The sequence below is a fragment of the Stegostoma tigrinum genome, chromosome 14 (genome assembly GCF_030684315.1).
Source record: "Stegostoma tigrinum isolate sSteTig4 chromosome 14, sSteTig4.hap1, whole genome shotgun sequence".
Classification (NCBI taxonomy): domain Eukaryota; kingdom Metazoa; phylum Chordata; class Chondrichthyes; order Orectolobiformes; family Stegostomatidae; genus Stegostoma; species Stegostoma tigrinum.
In genome coordinates this window covers 58154878-58174041 of record NC_081367.1, presented here as the reverse complement: position 1 = coordinate 58174041, position 19164 = coordinate 58154878, and the positions used below count along the sequence as shown (strand labels likewise).

Here is a 19164-nt window from a genome sequence, read left to right as displayed (position 1 = left end):
TGCCAACTCTTCATGAGACGTTAAACAGAGACCCACTCTGTTGGCTCTGGTAGATGCAAAAGATCGCATCCCCACTGTTCCAAGGGAGCTTTAAGATCTTCTCCCTGGGTCTTAGCCCTCAAATAACATTACCTAGAGAGAAAAAAAAATCTGGTCAATGTTACACTCGAAAAATTGCTGTACACAATTGGCTGACATGTTTTCTATGACAGTAGGTTTGTCTCCAGCAGTGTACGAAGCAGCCCTTTCACGTGAGGTATTTCCTGATGCATACTGAAGCACTGGCAAGGCATATTGCCAGTAATGGCTGACCAGAAGGTATCATGGCTGCATTTACCTTTAGCACATTGAAAGGAGTAGGAGGTGGATTGGCCAAGTTACCAACAGTCCTTTGGTTACCAACAAGCCCTGAGGTAGGACTTGAACCAGGAACCTCTGGTTCAGAGGCAGGTCCATTCTGTCACAAAGGTCTCCTCAACAATACTGCCGACTGGTCAAGAAAACTGTTTTTCGCTAAGTTAGCTGCCTTGGGAAGGCAGCTAACTCAGGTTGTAATTCGGCTCTGTGAGTTCAGAACTGGTGCCCAGTTGGGTAGCTAACACCTAAACATTTCCTTTGGCCTCACTAAAAGATGTAAAGCACTGACTGCAAGTGACCTCTTGTTTGTCTGATCCCCTCTGGGCAGCCCCACACAGTGGTTGTGAGATAGGTGCTGTTGTAGAGTGGGAGGTTCTGCTGACTTCCCTTTCAGGTTGGTATCATTTGCAATGAGGGTCCCCATGCCTTACACAGAATTCACACACTTAAGAAAGGACCTGTTCTGCGGAACTGCCTACACTGGCGGGCTTAAGAGTCATACAGCAAAACAGCATGGGAACAGACCTATAGGTACAATGAGTCCAAGATAACAAAGTGTGGAGCTAGATGAACACAGCAGGCCAAGCAGCATCTCAGGAGCACAAAAGCTGACGTTTCGGGCCTAGACCCTTCATCAGAGAGGGGGATGGGGAGAGGGAACTGGAATAAATAGGGAGAGAAGGGGAGGCGGACCGAAGATGGAGAGAAAACAACATAGGTAGAGAGGAGAGTATAGGTGAGGAGGTAGGGAGGGGATAGGTCAGTCCAGGGAAGATGGACAGGTTAAGGAGGCGGGATTAGGTGGTAGGTAGGAAATGGAGGTACGGCTTGAGGTGGGAGGAAGGGATGGGTGAGAGGAAGAACAGGTTAGGGAGGCAGAGACAGGCTGGGCTGGTTGTGTGATGCAGTGGGGGGAGGGGAAGAACTGGGCTGGTTTTGTGATGCAGTGGGGGAAGGGGAGATTTCGAAGCATGTAAGGTCCACATTGATACCATTGGGCTGCAGGGTTCCCAAGCGGAATATGAGTTGCTGTTCCTGCAACCTTCGGGTGGCATCATTGTGGCACTGCAGGAGGCCCAGGGTGGACATGTCGTCTGAGGAATGGGAGGGGGAGTTGAAATGTGTCGCGACTGGGAGGTGCAGTTGTTTGTTGCGAACCGAGCAGAGGTGTTCTGCAAAGCGGTCCCCAAGCCTCCGCTTGGTTTCCCCAATGTAGAGGAAGCCACACCTGGTACAATGGATACAATATACCACATTGGCAGATGTGCAGGTGAACATCTGCTTGGTGTGGAAGGTCATCTTGCGGCCTGGGATCGGGGTGAAGGAGGAGGTGTGGGGGCAAGTGTAGCACTTCCTGCGGTTGCAGGGGACGGTGCTGGGTGTGGTGGGGTTGGAGGGGAGTGTGGAGCGGACAAGGGAGTCGCGGAGAGAGTGGTCTCTCCGGAAGGCAGACAAGGGTGGGGATGGAAAAATGTCTTGGGTGGTGGGGTCGGATTGTAGATGGCGGAAGTGTCGGAGGATGATACGTTGTATCCGGATGTTGGTGGGGTGGAATGTGAGGATGAGGGGGATCCTCTGGGGGCGGTTGTGGCGGGGGCAGGGTGTGGGGGATGTGTTGCGGGAAATGCGGGAGACGTGGTCAAGGACATTCTCGACCACTGCGGGGGCAAGTTGCGGTCCTTGAAGAACGTGGTCATCTGGGATGTACGGGAGTGGAATGCCTCATCCTGGAAGCAGATGCGGCAGAGGCCGAGGAATTGGGAATAGGGGATGGAATTTTTGCTGGAGGGTGGGTGGGAGGAGGTGTATTCTAGGTAGCTGTGTGAGTCAGTGGGCTTGAAATGGACATCAGCTTCTAGCTGGCTGCCTGAGATGGAGACTGAGAGGTCCAGGAATGTGAGGGATGTGTTGGAGATGGCCCAGGTGAACTTGAGGTTGGGGTGGAAGGTGTTGGTAATTTGGATGAACTGTTCGAACTCCTCTGGGCAGCAAGAGGCGGCACCGATACAGCCATCAATGTAACAGTGGAAGAGGTGGGGTTTGGGGCCTGTGTAGGTGCGGAAGAGGGACTGTTCCACGTAACCTACAAAGAGACAGGCATAGCTTGGGCCCATGCGGGTACCCATGGCCACCCCCTTGGTCAGTAGGAAGTGGGAGGAATCGAAAGAGAAGTTGTTGAGGGTGAGGACGAGTTCAGCTAGGCGGATGAGGGTGTCCGTGGAGGGGGATTGGTCGGGCCTGCGGGACAGGAAGAAGCGGAGGGCCTTGCGGCCATCTGCATGAGGAATACAGGTGTATAGGGACTGAACATCCATGGTGAAGATGAGGTGTTGGGGGCCAGGGAATTGGAAGTCCTGGAGGAGGTGGAGGGCATGGGTCGTGTCACGGATGTCGGTGGGGAGTTCCTGGACCAAAGGGGAGAAAATGGAGTCCAGATAGTTGGAGATGAGTTCGGTGGGGCAGGAACAGGCTGAGACAATGAGTCCATTGAGTCTTTGGTCACTCAAGCATTTTAACTGTTTACTTGTTTGGGTATCACTGGGAAGGTTAAGACTAAAACACAACTCCAGGTCTCACATTCCACCAATACTGTGCTCTGGGTTTTGTTCTGGGGCATGGCCTTTGTTGTGGGTTCATCCAACATCACAAGTGAGTTTTTAATAAAGCACCTTTCATGTTGTGGACATTTCAGTGGACTTCACAGGAATGACTGGACACGTGATGAGACTTTAGGGCGGGTCACCCACAGAAGTATGTTTTCAAAAGCGCTTTAAAGAGATGACAGAGAGGCGGAGAGATTCCAGAAGCTGAAGGTTTCGGTACTGAATAGGACAGAAAGATTAAAGTCGGGGATGCATGAAAGGTCAGAAATGTAGGAGTGCCAAGGTGTCGGAGGGAGGAATGCGAATGCAATAAAATCTGAGTGTGGATGTGGCTGATGGGAAACCTGTTGACTGCGATTTCCCTGCTTTTAAATTCACCTTGCCGTACATTGCACAAATTGTTTTCCAGGCACTGGCAAATTTCAGTTTCAATCTGACTGGTCGATACTCCGCCCAGCTTTCTCACAGACCTTGGACTGTAACACAACTGAAGATTTTTTTATTAACTGAGATGATTTATTGAACAGATTTATTGCTTGGAGACCAAAGTGTCAGGGACAACTGGCCAAAAAAAAGCTCATCCCACTTCCCAGTTTCATAGTTTTGTAGGCCATGCCACTTCAAATGCATACTCAAGCATTGTTTAAAATGGGAGTTTCTGTCTCTGTCATCTTTTCACACAGTGAGCTCCAGGCTCATGCCCAGTTCTAGTTGAAATAATTACTCTTCAACTCCCCTCAAATACTTTTAAATCAATGCCCTGGTTATTGAATTAGAGACAGTAAGGACTGCAGATGCTGGGAACTAGAGTCAATAAATGTGGAGCTGGAAACACACAACAGGTCAGACAGAAAGCATCCAAGGGCCGGAAACGTCAGCATTTTGGGCTGAAACCCTTCATCAGAACTGTGGAAGAGGAGGGAAGCCCTGAAATAAATCGAGGGAGGGGTTGGGGCTGGGAGGCAGGTAGGTAATGTGGAGATAGGTGGATGCAGTATTATTGAGGATGGTCAGTGGGAAGGGTGGAGTGGATAGGTGAGTTGAAAGATGGACATGTTGGGGTAGGGGAGATTTTGAAGCTGGTGAAGTCAGAACTCCATCCTTCCCACTGACTAACCACAATAACCCCCCACCTGCATCCCCAGCCTGTCTCCCAAGGGGGTTGGAGTTAGAACACAGAGGAGCACAACAAGTACAGACCTTTCGGCCTACCAGGTCGGTGGCAACATGACGTCATTATAAACCAACGCCATCTGCCTCAATATGGTCTGTATCGCTCTATTCCCTGCTTGTTCATTTGTCTGTCTAAATCAATGCCCTGGTTATTGAATTAGAGACAGTCAGGACTGCAGATGCTGGTAGCTAGAGTCAATAAATGTGGAGCTGGAAACGCACAGCAGGTCAGACAGCACCCAAGGAGCAGGAAAGTCAATGTATTAAACTTTCTGATCATTTCTGTTTCTACTACCTCTCTCGGCAGCACTTTGCAGGCACTTACCACCCTCTGTGTAACAAACAATTTGCTTTACACCTCTCCTTTAAACTTTTCCCCCCTTCCCTTAAACCCGTGCCCCCTAGTATTTGACATTTCGACACTGGGAAAAAAATTCTGATTATCCCCCAATCCATGCCACTCATCATTTGATATACGTATATCAATTCACCCCTCAGCTCTAGTGAAAACAATCCAAATTTGTCCAACATCTTTTTATAGCTATTACACTCCAAACCAGGCAACATCCTGATAAACTTTGTTTGCACCCTCTCTAAAGCCTTCACATCCTTCCAAAAATGTGCCAACCTGAATTGCATGCAATGCTTCAAATGTGGCCTGCCTCAGGTTTTATATAGCTGCAACACGACTTGCCAGCTTTTATAGTCATTCGCCCAACCAGTGAAGGCGAGCATGCCGTATACCCTGTTTGCCGCCATATCCACTTGTGTTGCCACTTTCAGGGAGCTATGAACTTGCACCCTAAGATCTCTCTGTTTTTTTAATGCTCCTAAGGGTCCTGCTATTTACTGTGTTCTTTCCTCTTGCATTTGACCCCCTAAAATGCAACACTTCACACTTGTCCTGATTAAACTCAATCAGCCATTTCACTGCCCAACTTCCCAACTGATCTATGCCCTGCTCTCTCCTTTGGCCACCTTCCTCACTATCCACACCTCCACCAATTTTTATGTCATCTGCAAACCTATTAATAAGATCACCTGCATCTTCTTCCGAATCCTTTATATATGTTACAAAAACAGAGATTACACGTAACTGGGAACTATAGATAGTAAGGGTAGAGGCTTCCATTTCTGCCCATCACATGACTGAGCAGGAGTCTCTTCCACTCTTACCACCTGCAACTGGTGTATATTGGAACGTTTTACAAATCAACCTGTTTGGCTATATATTCCCTGCGCCATCCCTGGTCTTTGTGTATTCAAGTAGGACTTGAACTCTGAATTTCTCCCTCAGAATTGACACTAGCCACGAATTAGTGCTCTCATTATTTTGTTCATGTTGATAAGTTTCTCTCTTTTTTTCCTTAAGAAAACCTCAGTCAATCCATTGTTTCTTCATGGCTAACATTCTCCATTCCTATTAACATTCTCATTAATCTCCTTGTATAGGATCGGTGAAGGACTAAAAGTTAATGATGGTATTTGACAGCCACATGAAAAGATAGATTGTATAGGCTGGGCTGAAGGGCTAAAATTGTTGATGATACTTGGCAAGCAGCATGGCCTTGGGTGAGCCTTGTTAACATTCCTATATGGGCCAAAGATGACACCTGGAACTTGTTTTTCTGTAGCTGTGTTTTGTTTACTGTACCTGCTTCCTTTGTACTGGCTGTTTGTTGTACTGTATGAGACAGAGAGAGAGACAGTTTTGTTCCAAGGCACGGGACTTTGCCTCGGCTTAGAGTTGTGAACAGTGCCAGGAATGAACCTAAGCCTCCAGACCAGCCATCAATTGAGGGGGACCCTGACGGGCAGGTGGGCGTGAGACTTGCTGCTTTTTCTAAAAGGATGTGAGATTTATTGCCTTTTCTCTTTACCATTTTATTTATTGTTCCCACTATAAACATTAGTATTACTTAATAGACATCCATATTTAAGCAAATTGCTGATGTTAAGCCTTCTGTTAATTATATTTATTTTATACTCTTTATATTTATACAAAGAATCACTTGGATACACAGTGTGATCCAAGACACTCTTCTGTGCCTTCTCCTGCTGTGATCCCATCCATCCTGTGTCCCAGTGGCCATAACTGTGTTAGGGCGATTATATTTTTGAGTATATTTGTCAACTTTGTATTTGTCTCCTTATCTCAGGAGAGATATTATTGCCAGAGAGGGAGTGCAACAATGGCTCACCAGACTTGTTGCCAGGAAGGTGGCACTGACCAATGAAGAGGGATTAAGCAAACTGAACCTGTATTTGAAGAATCAGAGATGATCTCATTGAAACTAACAAAATACTAAAAGGGATAGACAGGGTAGATGGAGTTACGATGTCTCTCCTGGTTGGGGAGCCGAGAACAAAGGGAGTACAGTTTAAAAAGACAGAAGATGCCATTTAGGTGTGAGATCAGGAGGATTTTATTTTACTGGAACACTTTACACCAGAGGGCTGTGGAAGTTTAGACTGTGAAAATATTTAGTGTAAAAGTTTATTATTCTTTAATTATGAATTGTATGAAGTATTATAGGGATAGAGTGGGTGAAAGGTATTCGTGTGACCAGCTAGCCATATTAAATGGCAGTGTAGGCTTGATGGGGTCAATGTTTACAGCTGTTCCTGTGTTGTTAAATCATAGATAGATTTGAGTACACACAGGAACAACATCCTGGGGACTACCATTGACTAGAAACTGTACGGACAAGCTAAATAAATACTCAGGCAACAAGAGCAGGTTAGGAATATTGCACTGAATAACTCACCGCCTGACTGTCCCAAGCTTGTCCACTACCTAAAAGGCACAAATCACGTGTGTGGGGAAGTACTGTGCACTTGCTTGGATGAGCACATCAACAATACTCAAGACGTTTGACACCACTGAGGACAAAGCAGATCACTTGATTGGCACCACATACCACAATCAGTAACAGCAGTGTGTCCATCTGCAAGGTGCACTGCAGAAATCCATCAAAGCTTCTTATTAAGCACCTTCCAAACATATGCCCACTACCATCCAGAAGGACAAGGGTAACATGTACACGGGAACAACACCATCTACAACTCCCCCTCCAAGCCATTCGTCAATTTGACTTGGAAATTTGCAGTGTCATTGGGTCAAAACCCTGATACTTACTCCCTAATAGCACTACACCTCTATCTACAGCACATGGACTGCAGTGGTTCAAAATGGTGGCTCCCATTACCTTCTAGAGGGTAACTAGAGGGACAAACAATAAATACACCTACAACCCATGAATGAACAATTCAAAAAGGAGGCTATTCAACCAGTTGAGTCTGTTCCAATGTCCAAAAAGGTCACAGCTGATCTATATCTTAACACTTTGGATTTTGTAATTACCTCACTCTCTCGACTTAGAGTGTTATCCTTCTTTCAACGTCACTAGGTCAAATCCTGAAACTCCCCAGACCAAATGGCATTGTGTGTATATCGACACCATAACAGACTGTAGCAGTTCAAGAGAGCAGCTCACCACCACCAATTGGGGATGGACAACAGATTCTAACCTAGGCAGCGATGTCCACATCCTGTGAATGGAGGGCAAACAGAAACCCTTAGCTCCATTTATAAACAAAAATGATCAATTTTAATTTTGAAATTTTCAACAAACATTATTCTTTTCGTAGGACAGAGTTCTCGATATCCATTCCCCTTTTGTCTGAAGAAGTGTTTCCTAACATCATGGCCTGAAGAGCCTGGCCTGAATTTTAAGGTGAAATTGAATGTACAGAAATTCAAAATTCCTTCACACATGGTCAAAATAAACCTTGTAAGGGTTGTCATTTAAAGTAAAAACTAATTTAATCTACAATTCTTTGCCAGTACACAGAAGATATAGCTGCCCTTCAGCATGTCGAAAGCAACAACGTAGGTGATGTCCATTTTCTGACTCATTTTTTCAGGTCAGTGTCTTGACCAATCACAGTCAAACTACCTGGTTTGAATTTAAAACACAACCGATCAGCTAACTGTCAATGTGCCAAGTTCCCCTTATCTGCCATGTCCAGGGCAAACAACATGAACCGTGTAGGGCAGCTCTGGATTGCCAGGGACTGTCTGGGTGCACAGCCACCTTTCAAAGATGGCACCAATGCCAAGAATCCATGGTGTCCCGGCAGTCATGAGTGCCTGCTGGCTGTGGCTGTTGGAAGGCCTGGGCTAACTCCAGATGAAAGGGGCTGAGTAGCTAGTTAATGAGGCAGGTTTAGATGATTGCACAAGGAACCTCATTGGGCCTCGTGGAAAGAAACTCTCCATAAAAGGTGACGGAAAAGAGCCGAAACATGGGGCGATTTCATCTTTTAGAATTAGTATATTTTGACTGGGTGGCTCCTGAGAAACTTACTCCCTCAGCTGCTATAGAACATGAGGACTTACTCTCAGGGTAAGGGGCATATTGTTTCAGTTTGAAGTGAGGAAAATAGCAATGCAGGAACAGTGGAAGGTAATTCAGCACTGGGGTCACTTGGCTGGATAGCTGGTGTACAGTGCACAGTGATGCCAACAGTTCAATTCCTATTCTTGTTAAGGTGGCCATGAGGGACTGTCCTTCTCAACTTCTCCCCTCACGTGAGATGTGGTGACCCTCAGGTTAAACCATCACCTTGTTTCTCTCATGTGAGAACAGCTCAATGTTCTGGTAGGGCTAAAGTGACTTTATCTTTACCTACCAGCTCTGCCAGTCCAGATTATCTATCTCAAGGCCGTTCCTCTGGGTTCATTTGTTATCAATCTCTGTCTTGAACATTCTCGATGCTCAAATCTTTACATTCACCTGCAGTAGTGTATTTCAAAGATTCATCACCCTCTGAGTGAAAAACAATCCTTCTCATCTCTGTCTTAAATGGTTGACTCCTTATCCTGAGATGGTATCCCCTGGTTCGAGAACAATTGGGACAGAAATCACCTGAACAATGCTGGGACTAAAGCATGATGCTCGGGCTGAGGAAAAGATTTTAAAAGTAAGGGAAAGATTTGAATGAAAATAAAAGTTTAGTCAAAGGGACGGAAAAGACTGAGTAAGAATAAACAGTAGAGCAAAGAGAAATAAAGATAAGACTAATATTCCAGGAGCAGTAAAGGTTAGAGGAAGTACGAACAAAATTCTGATTGCACAATCAAAGCAGGAGTGACAAAGAGAGAAAAACAATTTTAATTGGCAATAAAATAGTGTATAGAACAGCAGCAGGTCCAGAGGAGAGGAGCTCGTAATAATCTGCCAGTCACGCAGACAGCTGGGTTATTGTTCTACACAGATCGCATTGGAAACAAAAGGCTAAATTGTTCATTTTCTTGCTGTCAGTTTCATTTATGGGGCCAAGTGAGATCTCTCACTGAATCTTACAAAGTCACCTCATTAACTACCTACATCACCTCTAGAGGTTCCTCTCACCCGATTCCAAAGCCGTGGAACAACTCAGCATTGCTGGGATATCCAGGAATTCACTGGCACCCTTGGCATTGGTGCCACCTTGAAAAAATGGTTGTGAACTGGGATAAGCACTGTCAGGTCAGGGTTTCTTATATTTGCCCCAGACATGGTAGAGAAGAAAAAATTGGTACTCTACTTTGTGGGCAGGGTCCTGGGATTCTGCTGGATGGAATGGTGCATGGGCAGGGCGTTATCTTTCCCCAGGACCATGGAGAAGGTCACAAAACCAGGCCATGGCAAGCTGCTCTTTCATTGCCATCCAGTGTAGTGCAGTCTCAGCTGCCACAGGTACTGTAGGAAAAAGTCAATGATATTTTCCACTCTGCCAACCTAAGTGCCACCATCTTCTCTCCTCTGCCTGATGCTCACGCTGTCTCTGCTACTGCACCAAACACCTACTGAGGCTCATGCTCTACCATTCTCACTATTGGCTGCAATATCTTCCCTCACTTGTCCTCACCCATGCCAACCACTGGTACCACTAATCCTATAAGCCCACAGTTCTGCCTGCTCGCTTGCTTGGACAGCTCCCTACCTTCACCATAAGTAATGGCTATGCCACCCACTTGCATCTCCTTTAATACCCTCCTCTGCCTCATTCCAGGAGGAAGAAAACAGGCCACAATAGTTCAGACCGAGTCAGGATGGTGTTGGGATGCCTGACATTTGGATCGTCACTCCTTGTGAGTAAAGGATCCCGACTCTGACCACTCCAAATGGCTAACTGATCATTTCCAAGCCTCTGGCCTAGCAGCAAAGGCTGCCTTTGACCTGCTGGGCCTGTGCCCCCTGTCTCATTCAGTCCCCTCACTCTGAGCTAACGCCTTTCACAGGAACAGGTACAGGACCTCCAAGCCCGCAGGACCGTATCTTCTCAGATTTCTGATATTCCCCCATTTTGGTTCAGGCCATTAGGGCCAAGCCAGGAGGTATTGGGTGAAGGATCTCTTGGAGTACAGAACAGAAAATTATGAGAACCTAATAACCAAAATGCAGCACAAAACATATTGTCAATGTAACCTGCTTTAAAAATAATTTTACTCAATGAAAGAATGTGATAAAAATGTCCTGCTTTCCAGTTTTGATGTAATTTACCAAATCTGTTCAGTCGCTGCACTGGATGATGTACTGGATTCCACTGAAGAAAGGAAATGAGTGAAGTTATTTGCAGATACATTAGTCATTGATGAGAGAAGCTTTCCAGATACAGAAAACCCATGATGGTGAGAAACAGGGGGAAATCAGGAAGCAACGTGACTTTCGTTTTTAATTTACTTGTAAGTAGGTTTCTGGAGGCTGTTCTTAGGAAGAAAATTGCTGAATGGTGCGACGCATACTTTTAGCAAAGAGAATCCAAATAAATTGGCGAAGAAGGGTCATATCTCATTTCTCTGAGTGTTTTAGAGAGGACATTAGTGAATGTGACCAGGAGAACAGATGGATTGTCACTTGAAGCTTGGAGATGGCCTTGAGTGGGATTCAATTCTAAAGAGACTGGTGCATAATGAAATGTTTATTGTACAGGAAACAGTGTTTCCATTGTAACATTGTAACATGGTGGCTGGTAATTGGTTGGGAGTTTAGAACAGGAAGTAGTGATAATGGGCCTATCCTCTACTATGACATGTACCTCTGAACAAAGATGCATCTTATCAAAGTTAGATGATGAATGACAGTTAACTCAGAGATAATGGGAACTGCAGATGCTGGAGAATCCAAGATAACAAAGTGTGGGGCTGGATGAACACAAGCCGGCCAAGCAACATCTTTGGAGCACAAAAGCTGACGTTTCAGGCCTAGACCCTTCAAGGCCCGAAACGTCAGCTTTTGTGCTCCTGAGATGCTGCTTGGCCCGCTGTGTTCATCCAGCTCCACACTTTATTATCAACGACAGTTAACTGCCAGGTTTAGTTTAAGCACAATGCTTTGACTGATCAGAGTCTCTGCCTGGTTTAAATTTGAGCAAAGTTTAGCAATTAAGTGTCAGCTATCATTCAACATCATGCGGTATATACCTTATGGCAAGTCTTTACCATCTCAAATCCACTTGCTGACCAGTCAACACCTGATTCTCATCCAGTATAAATGCTGCCCTTCCCATTTATGTCACTGTTCTTGCAGATTCCCCTGACCAGTGCAGAAATAAAATCTTTGAGAAATTTTTCTCAGCAGTATACAAGAACAGCAAAACTATTGATGAAGTTATGAAATGTCAATTCTGCTTTCTTTCCACAGATACTGTCAGACCTGCTGAGTTTCATCAGTAATTTCAAGCAAGCAACTGGGTGTGACAAATGCTGAGCTCTGGAAAATGGTACTCGAGCCTCCACATTTTAACATAGATGGGGAAGGCAGTGATCTGCTTGCAATGTCACTCTACTACTAACCTAGAGGGCCACGATTGGGTTCTGGAATCTCATCGTGGCAGATGTTGAAATTTGAATTCAATAAATCCTTGAACTAGAAAGCTTGTTTAAAAACCCACTTGCAAGTCCTACAGTGAAATAAATCTGCTGTCCTTACTCGATCTGACCGACATAGGACTCCAGATTTACAGCAATATGTTAGATTCTTAATTGCATTCTGAAATGTCCTACCAAGTCATTTAAGGGCAATTACAGATTGGCAAGAAATGTTGGCACTGCCAGGGATGCCAACAGTCCACATGAGAATTTTATTTTTAAAAAAATCTGATTGAAGGAATGGAATTCTATATCCACATTGATACTATGCCTGGAGACACAGTAAGTTATGGAGATAGACACGACAAGTTATAATGGGACACAGGCAGTCTTAGTGAGTGGACAACCTTTGGTAGAGTTTGATTCAGGCAGTCATTCACATTGGATCTGTGAAAGACAAATGACAACATTCTCTTAATGATGGGAGTCTAAATGCTGAGAGGGAGCACAAGGTGTTTCATCCTTGAAAGTTGCCACCCAGGTTGACAGGGTTAAGAAGGCATACAGTGTTTTAGCTTTTATTAATAGAGGGATCGAGTTCCGCAACCAAGAGGTTATGCTGCAGCTGTACAAAACTCTGGTACGGCCGCACTTGGAGTATTGTGTATGTGGAAGCTTTGGAAAGGGTGCAGAGGAGATTTACTAGGATGTTGCCTGGTATGGAGGGAAGGTCTTATGAGGAAAGGCTGAGTGACTTGAGACCGTTTTCATTAGAGAGAAGAAGGTTGAGAGTGACTTAATTGAAACATATAAAATAATCAGAGGGTTAGATAGGGTGGATAGGGAGAGCCTTTTTTCCTAGGATGGTGACGGCGAGCACGAGGGGGCATAGCTTTAAATTGAGGGGTGAAAGATACAGGACAGATGTCAGAGGTAGTTTCTTTACTCAGAGAGTAGTAAGGGAATGGAACGCTTTGCCTGCAATGGTAGTAGATTCGCCAACTTTTAAGTACATTTAAGTCGTCATTGGATAAGCATATGGATGTACATGGAATAGTGTAGGTTAGATGGGCTTCAGATCGGTATGATAGGTCGGCACAACATCGAGGGCCGAAGGGCCTGTACTGTGCTGTAATGTTCTATGTTCTATGTGTCCAAAATATCCAAATCACCAAGTGTTTGTGGGCAGCTCCAAATAGTAAGCAAAGAGTTAAATGGAATGTTGGCTTTATCTCAACAGGACTGGAATTCAAATGTGAGGAAGCAACACTTTGGTTGTACAGAACCATAGCCAAGCTACGTTCAGTCTAGGCATCACACTGCAGGAAGGAGAATAATCACTGAAACACAATACGTGATCCTGAAATAGAGTGTTCACGCCTGCATCTCCTTATATCTGTTTTACAGAGTACAGGAACTGGAAATCTGAGAAGACCAGACTGGAGTTGTATTTCCATAGGTGTCTGCAGGGCTATGGCAGATGAAGACAGAGCATCACATTATTCTGTATTCTGAAAGTAAGCCAGTAACTGTTTACACCAGAAAACTCCATCAGCCACTCTGGCCAGAGGTAAAGAAAGAAATTACGTGTATATTGAAGCATGAGGTTATCTCACCTGTGACAAAGCCAACAAACTGGTGCTTGGGATGGTCCCAGCACCAAAACCCAAGGGATGTACCAGAATCTGTGTACAGAGTGAAACAAAGCAGTTGAATACGATTTACATTCTGTACTGTATGGAAGTTTCGCAAACTTGGAAAAATGTTCAATCCTTATGGGGCTAGATGCAAATGGCGGCTTTTGGCAACTACTCCTTGATTAATTCCACCAGATGGGAAGTTTTGTTTCAAGACATTATCCTTTGACATTACATCAGGACCAAAAATCTTCCACCACACATCAAGAATCCATTAGGATTGGATGGATTTGTGTGTCATATGGATAATGTCCTGGTCCATGTATCCACGCAGACAGATAATGGTGCTAAAGTTTGAACTGTGCTTCAATGCCTTTTTGAAGAAGGACTTAGGCTCATCAACAAACATGAATTCTTGCTGCTGGCTGTCAAGTTGTTTGGGTATATTGTGTTGTGTTTGGTGTTAAAATTGATCCAGAGGAGACAAGAGACTGCACTCTAATGATGCCAGCTTGTAAGGTTCTTGCACTTCTCGTACATTCAGGAGCAACTACGTCAGTTGTTGTGACAGGAGAATCATTGGTGCTGGGAGGGGGTACAATCCAGGTCCTTTGAGAAAGAGGCTGCTATCACCTGATATTTGAGCTCACTATGACCCAAAGCTACATACAACCATTGCTGCAGATGCATCTTCAACAGGAGAGGGAGCTGAACTCTTTCAGATGCAGATTGGTGGAAGGTACAGACCAGTTTACTCTGTGTTCTGTTCACTGACAGAGATAAACACTGAATAGAGATATACAATGTTAGACAAAGAAGCACTATCCGCTACATGGGCTTGCGAGACACCCACAGATTAAGTTCATGGTTTCCATTTCAAAACAGAGACCACAAAGCCTTGCCACCAACAAGTGACTTCCTCAAATTCTAAGGAAGTCGCAAAAACATCTCCAGGAGGACAATGATTTGGACTGAGAATGATGAGATTTGATGCAAAGACTATATATGTTTTGTGAAAACACTTAGCAATGCAAGATGCTTTGTTCCTTATCCCCATGTCTCAAGGCTCATTTCTCTGAGATAGTAAGAACTGCTGATGCTAGAGTCAGAGATGACACAGTGTGTGGAGCTGGAGGATCACAGCAGGCCAGGTGGCATCAAAGGAGCAGGAAGGCTGATGTTTCAGGTTGGAATGGGTCTCTTCTTCAGAAAATTTGTTTCTCTTACTGCTCTGTACCTAAGTTTTTTTTGTACCTATGTACCTTGGCAGAGATGGCACCATGTGTGGTGACATTATACAAATTTCACTGTACTCCTGAACTTCTGTACTTGTGTATACATGACAATAAAATCTAAAATCGAATAAGGTGAAGCTGTTCTTGTTGAAGAGCTAGAAAAGTTTACATGGTTACCAACCATGATGCTACCAGGAACCAGTCAGCAATTTAATTAACTCAGAGATGCCCAGAAATCTGACAGAGAATGTGTTCAGGTCAGAGACTACTGCACCAAAGGATAGTCAGCATATGGCTACCCTTTCTCAGACAGTACCAAGAACAGGGAGAATACCTCAGTTCAGTCAATGATTTTATGAAAAGGAATTGGTCACTCTGAGAGCCCTAACACTCAACTCACTGCAACAGTGAAAACAAACGTTGTGATGCATCACAAAATACCAACTCAAAGCAAGATACTCATTTTCATTTATTCATGAGGTGTGGGCATCCCTGATCACAATTTACTTTATTAAATTAGGTCATAATGTATTACCTATCCCTAGTTCCCCTTGAAACAGTGTTGGTGAGCTGCTTTCTTAAACAGCTACAGTTGACTTGGAGTAGGTACCCCCACAATGCCATTGGGCAGGAACACAGCCATCATCTGATTGGTTGTCAAAGCTCTTAAAGTCATTGGAAATGATGATCTCAAGCTGTAGTACTCGTGTTGTTCATTGTTTGGAGACAAGAGGACCCTTATGGCCATTTTTCTTTCCCCACCATGAGGAAAATCTTTCTTGTATCTAGCCTGCCTAGCCATAGAGTCAGAGATGTGTGCCACAGGAAACAACCCTACAGACCAACTCATCCATGATGACCAGATATGCTGAATTAATCATGTCCCATTTGCCAGCATTTGGCCCATGTCCATCTAAACCCTTCCTCTTCATATACACATCCAGATGCCTTTTAAATGTTTAATTGTATCAGCCTCCACCACTTCCTTTGGCAGCTCATTCCATTCACGCACCACCCTCTGCATGAAAAAATTGCCCCTTAGGTCCTTTTTAAATCATTTTCGTCTCACCTTAAAACTAAACCCTCCAGTTTTGGACTCCCCTGCTGCGGGGAAAAGACATTGACTATTACCCTGTCTGTGCTCCTCATGATTTTATAAACCTCTATAAGGTCACCCCTCAGCTTCCGATGCTCCAGGGAAATTATCCCCAGCCTATTCAGCCTCTTCATATAGCTCAAACCCTCCAACCCTGGCAACATCCTTGTGAATCTTTTCTGAACCTTTTCATGCTTCACAAAATCTTCCCTATCGCAGTGAGATGGGAATTGAATGTAGTATTCCAAAAGTGGGATAAATGAAGGAGAAAGAGAATAAGAGCCATTCCACTCAGATGTGGAACTCTAATCAAGATGACAAAAGCATAGTATACTTAGAACTAGGATCCAGTTTGGATTTGAAACCAAGCTCATTATGGGCAAGAATCATGCCGAACCTTGTTCAAATTGAAAATGGCAAGTTGTGATGGATCAAGTTTCTCACAAGAACAGTCTCCTACAGTTGAAACAACCATCAACACTGTGAAAAAGATCAGGGATGCTGCATTGATCGAGAAATCCAGATGATGTCCTCAATGTTAAACCAGAACAATCTGTCAATTCTGCTTCTGCCCAGCAGAATCTGAGAAATCACACATGGGATTCAAATTTCAAATCTCCTCCAAAGAAGCTGACAGCATGTTCAGGTAGAGTCATGAAGCTGATGCAGCAAATATCCTTGTAAAATAGAAACGGAATCAGAGATTTGAGTGGAGATGAAGTGCAAGGGTTACAATTACAGACTTGAGGGGAAATGTAATATCAGGGGTTATGGGTGGTCCACTGAGGCACATTTCATCATAGGAAGTGATGCAGTACCACACACGCTTGCTTTTTCATGGACCTCATGGTGAGATGAAGGCACAGATTTTTCCTAAAGAATGTTAGTGCTTTTTTTATTCCCTTGTGGTACGTGGGCATTGCTAGCGGGGCCAACTTTTATTGCCCATTCCTAATTTGCCCAGACGACAGCTTAAGAGTCACCCACATTGCTGTGGGTCTGGAGTCACATGTAGGCCAGACCAGGTAAGGATGACAGTTACCTTCCCTAAAGGACATTAATGAACCGGATGGGTTTTTCCAACAGTTGGCAATGGACTCTCAGTCATCTCTAGACTTTTAATTCCAGATTTTTGTAGAATTCAAATTCCACCATCTTCCATGACAGAATTCAAACCCAGGTCCACAGGACATTACCTAGGTCTCTGGTTTAATAGCCTAGTGCTAATACCACTCGGCCATTGTCCTGTTTTCTTCCCTGTGTCAGCAGACTCCAATGATGTTCCTTTCAGCAGCAGGTGATCAAGAATATCATAAAATGAGGAAATAGGTCCTCACACAGGGGTAGTAAAAATCTCAAAACTCTTTCCCCCAAAAGACCACAACAGATTTTCACATCTGAGTGTCTGGTTGGATGGGGTTAATGGAATAAAGCGAGGTAGACAAATGGAGGTGTAAACCAGCTATGTCTTATTGAATGACAAAGGCAGAAGTCACATGAAACCAGATTATAATCCAACACTATAACAAAGTGTGAAGCTGGATGAACACAGCAGGCCAAGCAAAGTCTCAGGAGCACACAAGCTGATGTTTCGGGCCTAGACCCTTCAAGGGTCTAGGCCCGAAACGTCAGCTTTGGTGCTCCTGAGATGCCGCTTGGCCTGCTGTGTTCATCCAGCTTCACACTTTATTATCTTGGATTCTCCAGCATCTGCAGTTCCCATTATCTCTGATATAGTCCAACAAGTTTATTTGAAATCACAAGCTTTCAAAGCAATGCTCCTTCACTAGGTGAAGTGTGATCTACTTGGAGATCATCTCCACATGGACCTGATGAAGGGGCAGCTCTCCAAAAGCTTGCAGTTTCAAATAATTAAATGACAAAAGAGGTGCTGAATGGTCACCTTCTTTTGTGAAAACCACAGCCACTTGTAGTGAATTGCAAAGAGCAACCTCAGAGGAAGGAAAATCGACGAGGGTGGTAGGACTGGAGGAGGTGAAACGTAAGATTTGGATCAAGGGTGGGACAATTAGAAAACAAAGAATTTGTTTTGTTTTGAACGAGGGCATGGAGGGGCTGGGAGCCCATGAAGTTTGAAGTGAAATGGTTGGGTTCATAGCTCCGGTCTGGCAGTTCTTATGATATTCGTGAGGTCAAATATGCCAGATTTGTGGGATGCAAAAGTATCATTTGTTGCGCTGGGATTACAGTTCTGAATTCCCGGCGCAAGAAAGGCCTTCACTCAGACAAACACCGACCCCTGGTGAAACTGAAAATGCTAGCCATTTGTTCTGGGAAGCAGAAACCGATGGACTGAACAATAGTCCCGAAGGGAATTTTTTGCAGCTCGCTCGTAACTCCTCCCTCCTGCTCTTGTGTACATTTACTGTACAAAACCGCCTCGCCTGTAAGTGGAAACATTTCCAACTCAGGGAGCTGCCTGAAATAAACAAGGGTCTGCAGTCCAGTAATGGGGAGCAACGGCAGTTCGATAACTGCCCAGAGACTGGGCTTGGTTCTGGGTTCTGTCCTCTTGTTGCAATGTGTCTGCATGGCTGTGACTCTCCTGTACTTTTCCAGCGAGTTAAAACAGGTAGGCAGCAGACTGCTTCACACTTCTCTCCCCCGGCAGACTTCGATGAAAATTGCACAGTGGGCAACTCAGCTTCGAAGCATTTTAGAAAGTTTGCAAGGATTGGTCGTAACAGAAGAGAGGGCTCTGGTAAAACGTTTGTGATTTGTTTTCTTCCCTCCCCGCGGAGAGGCATTTGCGACAGTAGACGCTTTAAAGTCAGCGGGACCGCCGATTGTTTGCAGGAACGATGGGCAGAATGGTCACCTCCACCGCGATAATTCTCTGCAGTTAATCTCAATTTCATTCATATCGGATTGCAGAGCATAAAGACAGTTCCGCAGTAATGTTGCATTAGTGGTTCAGCGTGCAAAATGCAAACGGTTGTGTATTTTTAAAGCAAAACAAAACAAAACGTGATTAACTAAAAATAAGCCTTTGCAAAGAAAATAAAAATATCGAGGTTGGGAATGGGAGCGACGGCAATTGTAATTGCAGCCTCTCGATGCACAATTTGTATATAAGAACTGGGCAGGAAGGGCGTTAGTCACAAAGGGGAACATTTCGGCTGTCAGTCGCTGAAGTTGTGCGGGAGTTAAAAAAAACGCAAATAAAATGATTGAATCTCACTAA

At 44.6% G+C, this 19164-nt stretch overlaps 1 protein-coding gene across 2 annotated transcripts in view; it reads left to right on the top strand.

Moving 5' to 3' along the window:
- Nucleotides 1-18077: 18077 nt before the first annotated feature.
- LOC125457665 (tumor necrosis factor ligand superfamily member 10-like) overlaps nt 18078-19164 on the top strand; it is a 36677-nt gene continuing 35590 nt past the window's right edge. The window contains exon 1 of one of the 2 annotated variants that reach the window (XM_048542211.2): nt 18078-18552. In XM_048542211.2, coding sequence (XP_048398168.1) covers nt 18430-18552 — 123 coding nt within the window. In that variant the 5' untranslated portion in view covers nt 18078-18429. The remainder of the gene's footprint in view (nt 18553-19164) is intronic. The other variant, XM_048542210.2, reaches the window with a different exon arrangement.